The sequence below is a fragment of the Haemaphysalis longicornis genome, unplaced genomic scaffold (genome assembly GCF_048455015.1).
Source record: "Haemaphysalis longicornis isolate Haplotype H1 unplaced genomic scaffold, Haemaphysalis longicornis Haplotype H1 scaffold_41, whole genome shotgun sequence".
In the NCBI taxonomy this organism is placed as follows: domain Eukaryota; kingdom Metazoa; phylum Arthropoda; class Arachnida; order Ixodida; family Ixodidae; genus Haemaphysalis; species Haemaphysalis longicornis.
This window is the reverse complement of record NW_027526365.1, coordinates 873,616-890,367: the sequence shown is the minus strand read 5'-3', so window position 1 is coordinate 890,367 and position 16,752 is coordinate 873,616. Positions and strand designations below refer to the sequence as shown.

Genomic DNA, 16,752 nt, shown 5'->3' with positions numbered 1-16,752 from the left:
CATATGGCGTTGTCACCTTGCGTATCCGAGAGCACAAATCTCGTGAATGGCCGAAATGCTGGCCCCAGTGTTTATTATAGCCTCAACCAAAACCCCTTCAATGAAAACCGTTAATGTGTTCGATGGTGACGCAGGGGGACTTTCTTTGAGATTTTTGCCGTGATCCAGTTTCCCCTTAGAAAACTGCTGCTTTCAGTTTTCCGGGTGTCGGTCGAAAAAGTGTTGTGCGGGTCGGAGAGGGGACGAAGACAGGCGGAAATGCGAAGGTGAACGGCGTCCGGGAGAGCGTGGACTACAGGGCCGGTCATCGAATCAATTTGGGGTGTAGAGCGAGGTGAAGGTGGCGGGTACACACGCTGGCGAGGGGTGTAGTTGAAGCGGTTATCTCGCTCGTATGGGGAGTACCCGTGGCGCTCGTCCAGCTGTCGTCGACGGGAAAAGCAAGAAATGTGCCCTCGGATGCCACAGTAGTAGCAGCCGGGCCGGTCGCTAATAGGGCGGGGTGCTCGCCAAGTTGAATGGAAAGGCGGAGCGGCCGAAGGCGCAAAAATGGCGGTCAAGTGGCCGTGCGAGGGCGGGGATACGATCTGCTCCATGGACACAGGTGTTCGGGATGTGAAGAGGAGCAGTATGACATGGCTGAGGAAGCGTTCATGGACACCAGCTCCTCTCTGATTATGTCACACAGCCCAGATGCGCGACCGCGGTTGTTCTGAACGCAGGCTGTGTCACGCTAATGCAACTCTTCACGGATGATGTCGCAAAACAGAGTACGCAGTTCGGCATAGCCAGAGGGGCAAGCAGGCAATGTGTCGTGTTGAATCCGGATGGACTCGAGATGGTCGAGCCGCTGGCAGATCGTTCGCACATCGGCAATGGTAGTGGGGTTCTGAATCGCCATAGCATTAAAGGGAAAATGAGCGATCCTTTCAAATATGTTGGGCATCTTCTCCGTTTCAGGCATGTCCTTGTCGAACCGGCGGCAAATCGCGAGGACATCTTCAATGTATGAAGCGTACGTCTCCTCCGAGTGTTGCACACGGGCTTCAAGTTACTTTTTGGCTTCATTCGAGTGAGCAGAGCAGCAAACATTCTTCAGTTTGAATGTGCTATCCCGCCGGTTGAACGCACTCACTTGCTCAAACTCGTCAAGCCATTCCTCAATGTTTTCGTCCCGAAGGCCAGGGATCAAAGGCGGTTCGCTTTCGGGGTGGTGACAGTAAGGGTGGGCTGGACGGGAACTGCAGCGTTGCTGCCATGATTGCTGCTCTTGCGCTACAGGGGGCTAGTTGCTAAGCGCCGACCTGATCGAAGCCCCAGCTGTGCGATCAAGAAAGGTAGACGGCAGGATCGAAAGCACCCCCCCCCACTTGAGAGAATCGAGAACTCCTACGGAGAACAGTTTATTCTGAGAGCCGAGGACCCAGGAAGCAGTGATGAAGATGCGAAAAGCCGAGATGATGATGATGAAGCGATGACAATTATGCCTCGTATCGGAGCACGGCGATTTTCCCAGGAGTGTAGATTGTGCTAGAGCTCACAATATATATATATATATTGTAAGAGGCCTTCAAGGAAACGTCGCCCACTGATAGAGCGGAGGAGACAGGCGCCGTTTATTTGGCGAACGCGCAGCCAAGCAGCACTAGCCTCAGGGATGATAATGATCATGTACAGGTGACGAAGATTAAGCATTACTGAAAAGGATGACAGGTGATGATGATTACACAGAAGATTGAAATCAGCGAAATATTGTGCCGCGGAGAACTACAGTGGTTACACTAATGGCCCCCCTCGAGGAAGGCGGCCGCCCGGCCGCTGGCATTTAGGAAGTGCGCGAGTGGAACTTTTTGAGACAGGAGACATGCACAATTTCGGTTCCCCGACAGCGACGGTCCGTGCTGGGAGACACAGGGGTGACCCGATAGTTGACTGGCGACGTCTGCTCCAGAACGGTATAAGGGCCGATGAATCACCGAAGAAACTTTTCGCATAGCCCAGGTACACGAACGGGAGTCCAGAGTAGAACCTGGTCCCCTGGGTGGTACTGGATACACCGGTGAGAGGCGTTGTACTGGAGCTTGCGGTTCTGCTGGCAGGCTTGCGTGTTTTCACGGGCAATACGGCGGCAGTGGTGAAGGCGAGAGATGAATTCGTCAGACCCGGGGACAGGTCAGGTCGCAGGTGCCGAGAACAGACACGTGTCTATGACGAAGGAGGGATCACGGCCATAAACAAGGAAAAACGGAGCGTACCCAGTTGTTCGTTGGCGTGCCGTATTATACGCAAACGTTACGAATGGAAGGATGGCGTCCCAGTTAGTATGGCTTGGTTCGATATAGATGGAGATCATATCCGAAAGTGTACGATGGAAGCGTTCCGTGAGGCCGTTTGTTTGGGGGTGATATGAGGACGTCGCTTTGTGGATGGTATTCGATGCACGAAGCAGGTCTGCAATGACGCTTGAAAGAAATGTTTTCCCACGGTCACTTAGTAGAACCCGGGGGGCGCCATGGCGTAAGATCACGTTATGCAAGATAAATTCGGCGACTTCTTGGGAGCAGCCAGAGCGAACAGGGGCCGTCTCTGCATAACGCGTGAAATGGTCAACCGCGGTCACGATCCAACGTTAGCCGGATGAGGTGGATGGTAAAGGGCCGTATAGATCAATACCCACCACGTCAAAAGGTTCCGCCGGACAAGGAATGGGTTGTAGAAGTCCAGCAGACGCAGTTGTAGGGCGTTTGCGATGCTGACACAATGCACAGGAGCTGACATACTTAGCGACGCACCTTGACATGCCAGGCCAGAAGAAGCGAGCGCGGATCCTATCAAACGTTTTTTGAAAGCCGAGGTGGCCAGCAGCTGGGTCATCGTGGAAGCCTTCTAAAATCTTCGGCTGCAAAGCCCGAGGAGACGTCGCTCACTGGTAGAGCGGAGGAGACAGACGCCGTTTATTTGGCGAACGCGCAGCCAAGCAGCACTAGCCTCAGGGATGATAATGATCATGTACAGGTGACGAAGATGAAGCATTACTGAAAAGGATGACAGGTGATGATGATTACACAGAAGATTGAAATCGGCGAAATATTGTGCCGCAGAGAACTACAGTTGTTACACTATATATATATATATATATATATATATATATATATATATATATATATATATACAGAAAGATAGGGCAGCAGTCTACAACGCCAAAGGAGGCATAGGGGTGTGGTTAGGCTCTTTTTTTTCTTTTTCACTACGGTTAATGCAGTAAACATTTTTTTAATATACAGAAGAAATAAAGAAAGAAAAACACGCGCCCAGAGTGGGGACCGAACCCACGCATTTCGATTACATGTCGAATGCCTTACCAATTCGGCTATCTGGGCGACTGTGTTCTCCCTCACTTTCTAGGCTTTTTATATTTACTAGAAGTGTATCTGACACTTGAGGGTGGTAGCCAGCGCCACTCTGACTACACGGGGAGAAGGGGACCTTCTTTTCAACGCCCGGGGCGTGACTCGAGCGTCTACAGCCTGTCATGAGCGGGTAACTGGCGGGAAGCCCTCTTATGCTAACTAGGCATCAAGGCTGCCAGAACCGAGATCCTCGCTAGGCTTTCGCAGAATAATATAGTCAGGAAATGAGGGGCTCGTTGAGGAAATACAGAAAGATAGGGCAGCAGTCTACAACGCCAAATGAGGCATAGGGGTGTGGTTAGGCTCTTTTTTTTCACTACGGTTAATGAAGTAAACATTTTTTAATATACAGAAGAAAGAAAGAAAGAAAAACACGCGCCCAGAGTGGGGACCGAACCCACGCCTTTCGATTACATGTCGAATGCCTTACCAATTCGGCTATCTGGGCGACTGTGTTCTCCCTCACTTTCTAGGCTTTTTATAATTACTAGAAGTGTATCTGACGCTTGAGGGTGGTAGCCAGCGCCACTCTGACTACACGGGGAGAAGGCTACCTTCTTTTCAAACCCCGGGGCGTGACTCGAGCGTCTACAGTCTGTCATGAGCGGGTAACTGGCGGGAAGCCCTCTTATGCTACCTAGGCATCAAGGCTGCCAGAACCGAGACCCTCGCTAGGCTTTCGCAGAATAATATAGTCAGGAAATGAGGGGCTCGTTGACGAAACACAGAAAGATAGGGCAGCAGTCTACAACGCCAAAGGAGGCATAGGGGTGTGGTTAGGCTCTTTTTTTTTCTTTTTCACTACGGTTAATGAAGTAAACATTTTTTTAATATACAGAAGAAAGAAAGAAAGGAAAACACGCGCCCAGAGTGGGGACCGAACCCACGCCTTTCGATTACATGTGGAATGCCTTACCAATTCGGCTATCTGGGCGACTGTGTTCTCCCTCACTTTCTAGGCTTTTTATATTTACTAGAAGTGTATCTGACGCTTGAGGGTGGTAGCCAGCGCCACTCTGACTACACGGGGAGAAGGGGACCTTCTTTTCAACCCCCGGGGCGTGACTCGAGCGTCTACAGCCTGTCATGAGCGGGTAACTGACGGGAAGCCCTCTTATGCTACCTAGGCGTCAAGGCTGCCAGAACCGAGACCCTCACTAGGCTTACGCAGAATAATATAGTCAGGAAATGAGGGGCTCGTTGAGGAAATACAGAAAGATAGGGCAGCAGTCTACAACGCCAAAGGAGGCATAGGGGTGTGGTTAGGCTCTTGTTTTTTCTTTTTCACTACGGTTAATGAAGTAAACATTTTTTTAATATACAGAAGAAAGAAAGAAAGAAAAGAAAGGAAATATATATATATATATATATATAATTATATATATATTATAATGAGGTTTATTGGCAGGTCTTGCAAGAGGCACCAACGAGGTCTGGCCGTTTCAGAGTCCAAAACGAGGTCTGGCGTCCGCGCGCAGGTCTCGCGCCGAAGCACTGTCGTTGGAGCAGCCGCTGTGTCGCTACGGGGACATATACCCTCTGGGGGATTGACGCCACTCAGAAGGTCAGCCTCCGCTTTAGCCGAGCACATACCTGTTCGGGGAGACTGGTGCTCTGACGGTCGCTCACTATCTTTGTTACAATCATCCCCGAGGACAGAAGGAGCCATCCTTGGCGACTCAGGGTGATGCGACGGTGAGCTGGTCGTAATAGGGCTTGAGACGCTGAACGTGAACCGTCTCGCGGCCACGGAAGCGACGGTCGGTACTAGGAGTGACCGGCTCGATGATGTAATTGACGGGAGACGTTTTTTCGACGACTCGGTGGGGATCCTGGTATTTTGTCTGAAGTTTGCTTGAAAGCTCTGGTGCCGTAGACGGTGTCCGTAGCCATACAAGGAAGCCAGCAGCGTAAGTTGGCGTTCCACTACTGTCGCCGCGGCGATACTGCTGACGCCCTTTGTCTGCTCCCGTGAAGGAGCGTGACAGTTGGCGACACTCTTCGGCTCGCATGGCGATTTCCGAGACTGAAATACATTCCGAGATGTCAGGGCGGTAAGGAAGAATGGTGTCAAGTAGGCAGGAAGGTTCACGCCCGTACAGGAGAAAGAATGGTGAGAAGCCGGTGGTTGACTGCGTGGCCGTATTATACGAGTACGTGACGAAAGGAAGAACTAAGTCCCAGTTCGAATGGTCACGAGAAACATACATCGACAGCATGTCGCCCAGTGCACGGTTAAAACGTTCTGTCATCCCATTGGTTTGGGGGTGGTAGGATGTAGTCTTCCTGTGAACAACGCGGCATTCAGTGAGCAGCGCCTCCACGACTTCGGACAAGAAGACTCGTCGCCGGTCGCTCAACAGCTCCCTGGGCGCTCCGTGCCGCAGAATAAAACGTTGAAGAAGGAAGGATGCGACATCGCGAGCAGTGGCAGTGGACAGTGCAGCTGCTTCCGCGTACCGTGTCAAGTGATCAACTGCGACAAGAATCCAACGATTGCCTGCGGCCGTGCTGGGAAGTGGACCGTACATATCTATTCCAACACGGTCAAAAAGTCGTGCTGGACACGGTAGTGTCTGCAATGCTCCAGTGGGATGTGGAGGGGGACACTTACGACGCTGACACTCTGTGCACGTGCGGATGTACTTGATCACAAATGTGTACATCCCCCGCCAGTAGTAGCGCAAACGGAGCCGCTGGTACGTTTTCAGGACTCCAGCGTGGGCGCACTGTGCGTCAGCGTGGTGGTAAGAGAAAAATTCGGAACGCAAATGGCCAGGAATGACGAGTAGCCACTTCCTGCCTTCAGATGAGTAGTTCCGGTGGTAGAGCAGGTCGTCACGTATGGCGCAGTGTGAAGCCTGGCGGCGCGTTGCCCGGGATGCTGGAACTGTTGATGGACTCGACAGGTATTGCAAGATTGCGGCAATCCACGGATCCTTACGCTGTTCTGAGGCCATATCTTGTATAGCTAGTGACGCCACCTCGCAGTCTGTTGTGGACAGGCAACCAGTGTCGGACACGACGGGTGACCGAGACAGGGCATCGGCATCACTGTGTTTGCGTCCGGACCGGTATATGACTCGTATGTCGTACTCTTGAAGTCGAAGAGCCCAACGTCCGAGTCTACCGGAAGGGTCTTTCAGTGAGGACAGCCAGCATAGAGCGTGGTGATCCGTGACAACGTGGAATGGACGACCGTAAAGATAGGGACGAAATTTGGCGATAGCCCAAACAATAGCCAAACATTCCTTCTCGGTGACGGAATAGTTCCGCTCCGCCTTAGTCAGGGTGCGACTGGCGTATGCAACAACGCATTCATGGAAGCCTGCTTTACGCTGAGCGAGAACGGCACCTAGACCGACAGCACTGGCGTCAGTGTGAACTTCAGTAGGTGCCAGCGGATCAAAATGGCGTAGTATGGGTGGCGACGTCAGCAGGCTTTGCATAGCCCCAAATGCCTTTTCACAAGCAGGAGGCCAGTCGGTAATTTCTGCGCTTCCGTTGAGGAGCTGTGTCAAAGGGGCGATAATGGTGGCAAAGTTTCAAACGAATCGCCGAAAATGGGAGCAGAGACCAATAAAGCTTCGAAGGTCTTTCAGAGTGGTCGGTTTTGGAAACTCTGCCACTGCACGAGGCTTTGCCGGGTCCGGAAGTATGCCGTCTTTAGAAACAACGTGGCCCAAGATTGTAAGCCTCTGAGGAGCAAAGCGACACAAAGGGCAGCGGAAAGGCAGGCTCTCGAGTGCTAGGAAGCAGGGCCAGCTGCCGCGAAACTTCTGCACGCACGAACGGCTCGATGTGCGGCAGAAGAGGAGAAAGGTCGGAAGGTACGGCCAATGACGACAGTGACCCTCGTGAAACGTCTTCGTTGGGCAGTGTGCGTTGTCGAGTAACAACATGCTGTTTACGCAACTCGTCATAGCTGATGCACCAATTGAGGACTTCGTCAACAGTCTGCGGGTTCTTGCCCAGGAGCATCTGAAATGCATAATCCTCGATGCCCTTGAGGATGTGCCTGATCTTGTCGGACTCAGGTATCGCAGGATCCACCCGCTTGCAGAGGTCCGCGACGTCCTCAATGTTACTGGTGTAACCCTCGTCGTCTCGCTGTGCTCGCACGCGAAGCTGCTGTTCAGCGAGAAGCTTGCGTACAGCGGGGCGACCGAACGCCTTAATGAACTCGGTCGTGAATTCAGGCCAGGTTTTAATGCCCGGTTTGTGGTTATGAAACCACGTGTTGGCGAGCTCGGTCAGGCAAAACTCGACGTTGTTCAGCCTCATCCCGTCATCCCATCGGTTGTAGGCGATCACCCTTTCGTAGGAGACGGCCAGTCCTCGGCATCGGCATCGTCGTTGCCATTGAAAAAGGCGGTGTCGCGTTGGCGAAGACACCCGGAGCACACGATGGGTGCCTGCTGTGGCGACGCCATTTCGCCGTCGATTTCTCGATGCAGGGGTGGGAGCACTCGCTTGCTTCGTAGTTCCAGGCTGGGGATCGCGTGAAGACTAGGACCTCCACCAAAATATAATAGGGTTTATTGCAGGTCTTGGAAGAGGCACCAACGAGGTCTGGCCGTTTCAGAGTCCAAAACGAGGTCTGGCGTCCGCGCGCAGGTCTCGCGCCGAAGCACTGTAGATGGAGCTGCCGCTCTGTCGCTACGGGGACATATACCCACTGGGGGATTGACGCCACTCAGAAGGTCAGCCTCCGCTTTAGCAGAACACATACCCGCTCGGGGAGACTGATGCTCTGACGGGAGCTCACTGTCTTTGTTACAATATATATATAAATAAATATATATACATGTAGATAAATATATATATATATATATATATATATATATATATATATATATATATATATATATATATATATATATATATATATATATATATATATATATATATATATATATATATATAACGGTTGGCAGGCGCAGGTTGTGCTGGGTCATAGAAAAAGATGAAGAATATTTTGAGTCAGAAAGAAAGTGGTGAAAATGTCCGCAGAGTGGGATCCGAACCCACGACATCCAGCATACCGGTCTGGTGCGATAACCACTGCGCTACCGGTGGGGCTGTTTCCCCGCCACCTTCTCGGTTATTTATGCTAAGGTATTTTTTCTTTCCTTCACTTTCAGGTGGTAGCCAGCGCCAGTCGGACTACTCGGGGTGAAGGGGACCTTCTCTTTAACCTCCGGTACGTGACTCGGGTGTCTACGACATGTCGAGAGTGTTCGACCAGCATTGAACCCTCTTAAGCTACCCTTGGCACCATTACTGCCAGAACAGAGGCCCTCACTAAGCATGTACCGAATCAGAAAGTGGGAAATATGGGGCTCGGTGAAATAAAAGAGACAAAAGGGTTGGGAGTCAAGAAAAACCTCGGAAAGCAAAGAGGAGGTTGTGGTGGGTCATAGAAACAGATGAAGAATTTTTTGAGTCAGAAAGAAAGTGGTGAAATGCTCTGGTAGGTAACCAAGGGTTACCTACCGTAGAAACAGGAATCTAAAAGATATTTGAGTGCATGCTAAAACAGGGCCTTCAAAGCAACCAGTCATAGCCAGGTGCTCCCGCCGCAGATGCAAGACTTGCAGGCACCTGCAGACCGACTGCATTGTAAAAAGCACAGCCAGTAATTATGTCCACAAGATTATTTCAAGTATTACGTGCACTTCATCCAACAGTGTGTATATGTTGGAATGCTCAATGTGCCAGAAACAGTATACTGGCGAAACGAGTCATCCTAAGAGCCTACGTCTTAATTGTCACTGGGCAGATACTCTTAGCAAATCCTCCTGAGCTGTAGCGCAGCATTTCAACCAACCAGGCCGCCATTTTGATGACCTTAAATTGTATATACTGCAGTCAAACCCCAGGTCTCCTAGGGACAGGAAATACCGAGAATCCTATTTAATTCACAAATTCAACTCCATGAAACCTACTGGGATTAATGCGTCTAGGGGCAACTTGCAATACTTGGGATATTCACCGGGAATACAGAAATAGGCACTGTCTTGCATATACCTTATCCAAAGAGTACTACCCCTCCCTCTGGTCTTTACCTGGTCACCTAATTTCTTTTATTTCCATTCCTTAGCTTCCAGCCTAATTCTCGCCCGCATCCCTCCAACCTTTGCTTTTGGAATTCCATTTTATTTATTTGATTTCTCGCTCTCTTTTTTACTTCGCGTGGTCTTGTGCCCCGTACGTCACTCTAACTTTATCTTTTCGTTTTTGAGTTTCAGGACAGGCCTTTTCCAGGAGTGTTGCATGGGTCACACCTGCCATTTCGGTTGCCGGGTCATTGCTTTTTTTTGTGTGTGGGTTTGTGTTGTTTCCCTCCCTGTTTTTTTATTTTTTTTTCTCATTTTTGTTTCCTTGACCTAGCTATTTTCCGCCCTCCTCTACCTTCTCTTTTCACCTGAGGATAGCTGATAGTTTCTGATAAGGATCGCACTCCCACCGCCTGGTCTGCTTCGGGCGGTTCTGAGAACCTTTCGGTATGCCCCGCGGAGTGTCAACAAACACCCTCTCCTCCTTTCTCTCCAAAAAGTGCCGTAATATCAACCCCCCGCTGACTTCCCTGTGACCTACTGCGCGGCTCAAACTATATAACCTTTTTTGCCCCTATAGGCACCGGACACTGCAGTTTGCCCGAGACTGCAGCGCCGCCTCTCGCCGCCGCTTAGCAACTCCGGGTCGGTGGATGTATCTACTGGCTGTTCAGCCGGCGTGAAAACGCGCGCTTTGTGCGGGTCGAGGTTGTGTGGCGGAAGTTTCTATAGGAACATCGTTATAATGGCAAGTTCCAGCGTCGTAAAGGATAAAAAACCTACAGGAAAAAATTCGTGGCAGCGCCGCTACTGCTGCGTAAAGGACTGTCACAATCGCGAAGGGCAGCCTGGCATCGTTATGCACAGGTTTCCCGGGCAGCCGTGGGAGAAGGAGCGTCGCCAGAAATGGATTTCTGCAGTACGAAGAGTCAAGTAAGTAAGCCATGACCTTTTTTGTCAGTGGAAGGAGTAAAATAGTGAGTACGATCACCGTTTATGCGTAGCGCACACGCCAAGGGTCGTAAAACTAAAACGCTTTCTTTCAGTGTTTCATACACATCGCAGACTGCGATATTTGTGAATCGCATGCCGTGGTATTTGCACAACACAAAGTATTACGGCTACCGCCACTATTGGTTTATCATCAGTAACCTTTTTCTTTATTCTCAGTGAAATTCACGGCACCGAATGGACGCCAAAAGACGGCTCAAGAATATGCTCCCAGCACTTCGCGGGGGGCGCCAAAAGCAATGTGAAGACGCATCCCGCCTACTGCCCTACTTTGTTCCCCGAGGTCTACAGAGTTCGGCCACGCATTCCAAGCGAGAGCCTGGCAAGATATCAAAGGCAAGGTGGCATTCACACGCGGTATTTGAGGCCTTTAACATTTTCGTGACTGCGGAAAAATCGGTTGTTTTGGGTGTTACAAGAAATATATTTCTTTTCTTGCCACAGAAAATGATTGATGCTGAAGTGTATGATACGAAATGAGAGAGAAGGAATAGGACTTTTTACAGCAATAATTTCAAACAACAGGTCTATAACACAGTTTATAAAAATATTATCAAAACCAAAAAAAAGCAACAAAAAATTGATGATAACCTTAGTGCTACATTGCACACGGTAGACATAAAAACAATTTGAAGTATAAACTTTGAACATACAGCGCTTCTAGAATATTACTGCACATATGAGCGGTGTAAGTACAAAAGGTATTCACATACACAAATAAACACGAACAGCCGCGCGCTGCTCCGGACCGCTACGCCAAGGTCAACTCCGGGCCGCCTTCGTGGAGAAAACTCGGCCCTCTCTCTGTGCAGTCTGCACGAAATGGTCTCGCCCGAACGAAGTGGACACCCTTCTGATGGGAGCTGAGGCCTTTAGTAAAGGGACGGTTCTGTTTACAACGCGCGCCCGCGATAGAGCGACCGGAGAAGAAAGCGAAACTCACCGCGGCGCACATCTGGTGATGGTCATGGGCGACTTGACGCACTTTCACAGCTCGTACTAAAGTCTGATGAATCGAAGTCGTCTTCCGTGTCTCTGCCGCTACCATCATGCACAGATTCAAGCTCAGGTACATCGGAATCCGTCGAAATTCGCCGTTCGCGCGAAGGATCGGCGAGCGGCGGTGACTCCATAACTGAAACCACGTGAGCTCGTCTCCCCGCCGCCGAAGGACATTTAACAACCTCTCCCCCCCCCCCCCTTCCACGGCAGGAAAACGAAACTCAAAAGCGAAACTGATAAAATACTTCCTCCTTTGCCATTTGGATGGCGTTAGCGGTCCAGAAGCGTTCATAGAATGCCAAAATTTAAATTTGCATTCACCGATCTCACACTATCGATTGTTCACGAAAGTGTTAATGTATTTTGCGTACCCTGAAAGCTGAGGTTATTATTTTTAAGCAAGAAAATAGCGTCTAGTTAAGGGGAATATGAGAAGGAGGTGGAGGAGAAGGAGTAAACTTTATTTAGGCGAACCTTAATTAGTAGCTGAAGTCTGGAGACCCGCCTGGTGGGGGGTTTCGTCTTGTAAGGGATACCCTGTCGTGCGCTGGTCACCCCGGGCCCTTTCAATCAGCCGACGCTGGGAGGAGAGGTCGGAGCTGGTTGTTGGGGATTAGAAAATTAGAAAGAATTTTCACTTAGTTTTTCTTCCTAAAAGGCAACACCACTAGCCCAACAAAATGCTGTTGACAATAATTTAATTTCACAAAAGCTTTTTCATGGCGTATTCGATTTTTCGGCTCACTTTCAGGTGTCGCAGAAGGGGTACCCTTAGCAAGCCCCATCAACATCCTGTACAAGTGGGTAGCAGCCACGCAGCAAACCACGATTCCACTGCTAGCTTTGAAGAACTTGACACACACCAGGTGCCGACTGAAAGCCAGCCAGGCATCGAGGTGCCGAAACAAAAGTGTGATCAGGTAGTCAAGCAAATTGCCATGAACAAATACGTCTCTCCATCTTCAACGCATGCGCCGCGTTTCACAGATGATAATGTCAGATATTGAGGAACTGCCATATATGTAAGCTCAATTGCTCTGCATTGGTACTTGACTGTACTGAGTGTAAAATTCTCGACTTCATTGTACCTTTCTTATTCACATTTTTAGAGCAAACGTTTACTCCCCCTGCTTGCAATTCTGCCTATTCCACATAGATTGTGTAGCTATCCATCTTTGAACGGGTCACACGGTGTTCGTGGATTTTTGGCGGAGACATGTTTGCAGTGCTTCTCTTTTTTTCAGGCATGCCAGACTACAGCTCACGACAGCGGAGGAAACAGCTTTTCAATGTTCATATGCTTGGCACAAGGAGGGGATGTCTGCACCCAGGTCGACCACACACCTGTCTGCGATGCAGTTGTTCAATGCACCCCGGCCGCCGTTCGTACAGTTTCTCGTCACAGTGGGCCAGACAAAAGGACCAGTTTTTTTAGCGGCTATGAAAGTGTCAAAGACTGCAGTGTGGCAATGAGGGATCTGTGTGGTGTAACACTTGAAGTATTCGCGCTTCTACTGAGTTTACTGCCTGCTGCTTCAGAGAGGAGCTGCGATGTTCCTGTTTGTGATCGTCTTGTGATGTTCTTAATGAAGCTTAAACTAGGAATCACATACTCATCGCTGGCCATTTTGTTTTCAGTTAGCAGAAAAACAGTGTCGCGCCACTTTCATGGCACTCTGCGCACACTCAGCACAGCGACAGAGAAGTGGATTTTTCGCCCTCCAACGAATGTGTTAATAGCAACAATGCCAGATTGTTTCAAGGTGCATTATCCTGGCTGCACCATGATTATAGACTGCACTGAAGTAGCAACAGAAAAGCCACCCACGGTGCCACAGCAGCGAGTGCTGTATTCAAACTATAAAGGTGGCTACACAGTCAAATTTTTGGTGGGCATAGCACCCTGCGGTCAAGTCTGCTTCAAGAGTAAAGCATATGGAGGAAGGTGTTCTGACGCCTATGTCACTGTTGATTCGGGGTTTCTCGATCTCGTACAACCAGGAGACGTAATCATGAGTGACAAAGGGTTTCCCGGCATTAAGGCGGGTCTAGAAGGCGCGCAGGCAGTCCTTGTGATGCCTCCTTTTCTTAAAGGCCAGGACCAGTTTACTGAGACTGAAGTGCGAGATACCTATGACATCGCACAGGTTCGAATCCATGTAGAAAGAGTTATACAGCGCATAAAAACGTACCACATCTTAAACACGCGTGTTTCAATCGAGTTGATAGCCGAAATGTCGGATGTGTTTCATTTGTGCTGCATATTGGCAAATTTGCAACCGCCTATCATAAATGAAGAGGAGAGTGTAGATCCAAGCAGTTAGCTTCGAAGGTTCCTCACTTTAATGGGATGTAGTCTGTTGTGATGCTTGCCCAATTGAGGCATATTGAAGTGAATTTTTTATAGCAAACAACTTCCTCGACTGTACTATTTTTCTTGTTCTAGTGGGCACGCATTGCGCATCAACTTTCCTGTAAATAATTTTTGCCGTTTGAACAATGTTTGATGGGAAAATGTGTTTATTTTAGTTTGTAATAGCTTCCGAATAAATTCATTAGTGCTACCCTTGTCTCTCGCATGAATCTCCGCAGCACAATTACATTTGGCTGAATAGTCTTGTGATGTGCAGAAGAGAAAACTACTCTAGCAAAAACACGGCATTCCCTGCACTACCTCTGCTAACAATTTTCTGTATTCACTATCGAAGGAGAATAAGGAGCTGGACGAAGAAACAAGATCAGAACAAAGCGTATATTGCTTTAGGCTGTATATTTATTAACACTCAGTTGCGCAAAGGCACAAATTAGCCCAGATTTGTCAAGTAGCTGCACAGGAACCGCAGCTTCGTATTTACACCCGACGCCATTTCACCAATGCAGGCAGGAGCCAAACAAAGTAAAACTCCTCAAGGGCACGCACAGCTGAACACAAGAAGCTGTCATCCCTGGGGACAACAATCGTGACACTTTGTTTACTGGTGTAAACAAAAAAGAAGCACAATTCAAGGTTGCACACGTACATTAGGAGTTGCACTTGCGTGTAGTACTTGTGAGTCTTAGAAAGGGTTAGCTCGCCGTTGACGTATTTAATATATGGAACAAATGAGCGCGGCACTTTATGGTCGACTACATCACTGTCCCTTTGTTTAGATGGACATTTTATCTCCAAAAGGCAAGTCCCCTCTCGATACATGAAAAGCCCGTCCGGACTGCCACACAGCCACGGTTGCAGGGGATGCACCACCAGACCTGTCTGAAAATAAGCAAAATAAGTAAAGTAAGTTAGGTATCCACTAGCTCCTAATGGCAAAGCAACTTGATTTCAGGTAAAAATAGAAAGTCGATGTGTTACCTCTGTGACATGCGAAGAGAGTGTTTGCTCAAAGTGCTTCCGTGCCAACGGCTCCGTCCTTGTGCCTGAAATTTTTTTTTTCTCAGAAAATTGGCAAATCGAAACAAATTAACGCCATACCATGCCTTGTAGCATCTGAAGAAAATGGTCTGGCTTGAAGGAGTGAATCCACCAGGTCCTCGGGAGTCTTTCTTGCTCGCAGGATGCTGTGTGCCGTTGAACATGTGATGCGCACTCTCCTTGCCATGTGCCAACTGTTGGTATTAACGGTATCAATGTAATAAATGGTAGCTGCAGAAACATACTAAGTCGTTTAGAATGACAAAACGAACTGCTGAAGGGACAAACCTCAAGTTCCTGGACTGCCCTTTCGTAGTTGCTGAGAGTCTGAAGGTGTTGCCACATTTTACATTTTTGCTGTAATACTCAGCACACTCCTTTGCAAGGAGATCTTCGTGACACTTCTTTCTCACGAGAACCTTGTTTTGAATTAGTTCCACCTCCAAGTCGTGGTATACCTTCTGGTGTGGCCTAAGAAGTCGTTGCAATTCTGCAACATGTTCATCTTCGACAGAGTTGCCCACCAATGCTTCACAGGTTTCATCCGCACTCTGGCTCATCTCTTTTAGTACAGATATCATTGGACACTTTATGTCAGGGAAATGCTGCAGTACGTAGTTGGGCTCCAACTTGGTAGGCTCTTTATTCCCGGCATACCGGTGCTTGTTGGCTGAAAGAAAATACAGTGTCAATCTTAGAATGGATAGCTCATATTCATGCTTTAATTATTTCCGTAGAAAACTAAAATGTCCTGCTAGAACATTCTAGAAGCCTCGGCAGCTGGTACTGTAGTGCGTTTTCAACCTTCAACCCTACATAGGGTTACCCGCCGCGGTGGCTCAGTGGCTAAGGTTGGTAAGGCTAAGGTAAGTCGCTGCTGAGCACGAAGGCGCGGGTTCGATTCCCGGCAGCGGCGGCCGCTTTTCTGAAGGAGGCGAAAAGCAAAAACGCCCGTGTGTACGAGATTTCGGCGCACGTTAAAGATCCCCAGGTGGTCAAACTTAATCCGGAGCCCTCCACTACGGCGCACCTCATCGCCTGCGTTGTCGACGCGTTAAACCATACAATCAATCAATCAATCAATCAATCAATCAATCAATCAATCAATCAATCAATCAATCAATCAATCAGTCAATCAACCTACATAGGGTTCACGGTTTGCATTCAGTTGAGGCACTTACCACCAAACAACTCTTCAATGGAGGCTTTGTCGTTGATTGAAGGCTTCTTCGATGGCCTACCCCATTGCTGTGGCTGTGATGTACATGAGTTCTCCTCGTGCTCGTTAACATGTATGGCAACTGCAGCACAGTGCTTGCAGTCGCCAGTCGCTCCATAACGGCAACTGCACTTTCCGCCTTGTATGGCGCGGTCTTTACTTATCTGTAAAAATTAAATCATACCTTGTGTTATGTCCATGTGGTCCTGCTGCTCATCACCTACACTTGTATATTGTGACTATCGCGTGGACGACCACGCGCAGGGGCTTTTATTTATTTGTTAAGCGTTCGCGAGAGCGTACCACCTAATGTTTTCTACACTCAATCATTTGTAATCGTAAACACACGTGGGTTCCGCTTCAGTTTTGAAACGTTTAAGTCTCCATAATTCTCACAGACTAGATAATCCTGGCAGAATGTGAAGTGCGCATGAAGGCTCACTACTAACTCATAGCCCGCTCTAATTTACCCGTTTGATGCGAACGCTATCAACAGCACGCACGCAATTTTGTTCCGTGCAGCCATTTAGCAGCAAGGTTGTTCAAACGCTGCGGTTGACGTCCGCCTCTGGTGACATAGCGACAATACATGGCCGCGTACGTGGGGAGTTGCTGTAAGCGGCTGTAACTGTGGTAACC

The 16,752-nt window shown here is 49.0% G+C and overlaps 2 protein-coding genes across 2 annotated transcripts; one reads left to right on the top strand and one right to left on the bottom strand.

Moving 5' to 3' along the window:
• The first annotated feature begins 12,184 nt into the window (after nucleotides 1–12,184).
• LOC144137580 (uncharacterized) lies at nucleotides 12,185–13,806 on the top strand. Its single transcript, XM_077669502.1, has 2 exons — nucleotides 12,185–12,402; nucleotides 12,727–13,806. The coding sequence occupies exons 1-2, from the start codon at nucleotides 12,202–12,204 to the stop codon at nucleotides 13,804–13,806; spliced, it is 1,281 nt and encodes a 426-aa protein (XP_077525628.1). The 5' UTR covers nucleotides 12,185–12,201.
• A 527-nt stretch (nucleotides 13,807–14,333) lies between these two features.
• On the bottom strand, nucleotides 14,334–15,081 carry LOC144137579 (uncharacterized). The gene is made up of 3 exons (XM_077669501.1): nucleotides 14,955–15,081; nucleotides 14,835–14,899; nucleotides 14,334–14,735 (listed from the first exon to the last, which is right to left on the bottom strand). The coding sequence occupies exons 1-3, from the start codon at nucleotides 15,079–15,081 to the stop codon at nucleotides 14,334–14,336; spliced, it is 594 nt and encodes a 197-aa protein (XP_077525627.1).
• Nucleotides 15,082–16,752: the final 1,671 nt, after the last annotated feature.

Coding starts and splice junctions, on each gene's coding strand:
- LOC144137580 (XM_077669502.1), top strand. CDS start 12,202: ATGGCGTATTCGATTTTTCGGCTCACTTTCAGGTGTCGCAGAAGGGGT. Junction 12,403..12,726: donor CGAAACAAAAGTGTGATCAG/GTAGTCAAGCAA, acceptor TCTTTTTTTCAG/GCATGCCAGACTACAGCTCA.
- LOC144137579 (XM_077669501.1), bottom strand. CDS start 15,081: ATGGCAAGGAGAGTGCGCATCACATGTTCAACGGCACACAGCATCCTG. Junction 14,900..14,954: donor TTCAGATGCTACAAGGCATG/GTATGGCGTTAA, acceptor AAAAAATTTCAG/GCACAAGGACGGAGCCGTTG. Junction 14,736..14,834: donor TCTCTTCGCATGTCACAGAG/GTAACACATCGA, acceptor GCTTATTTTCAG/ACAGGTCTGGTGGTGCATCC.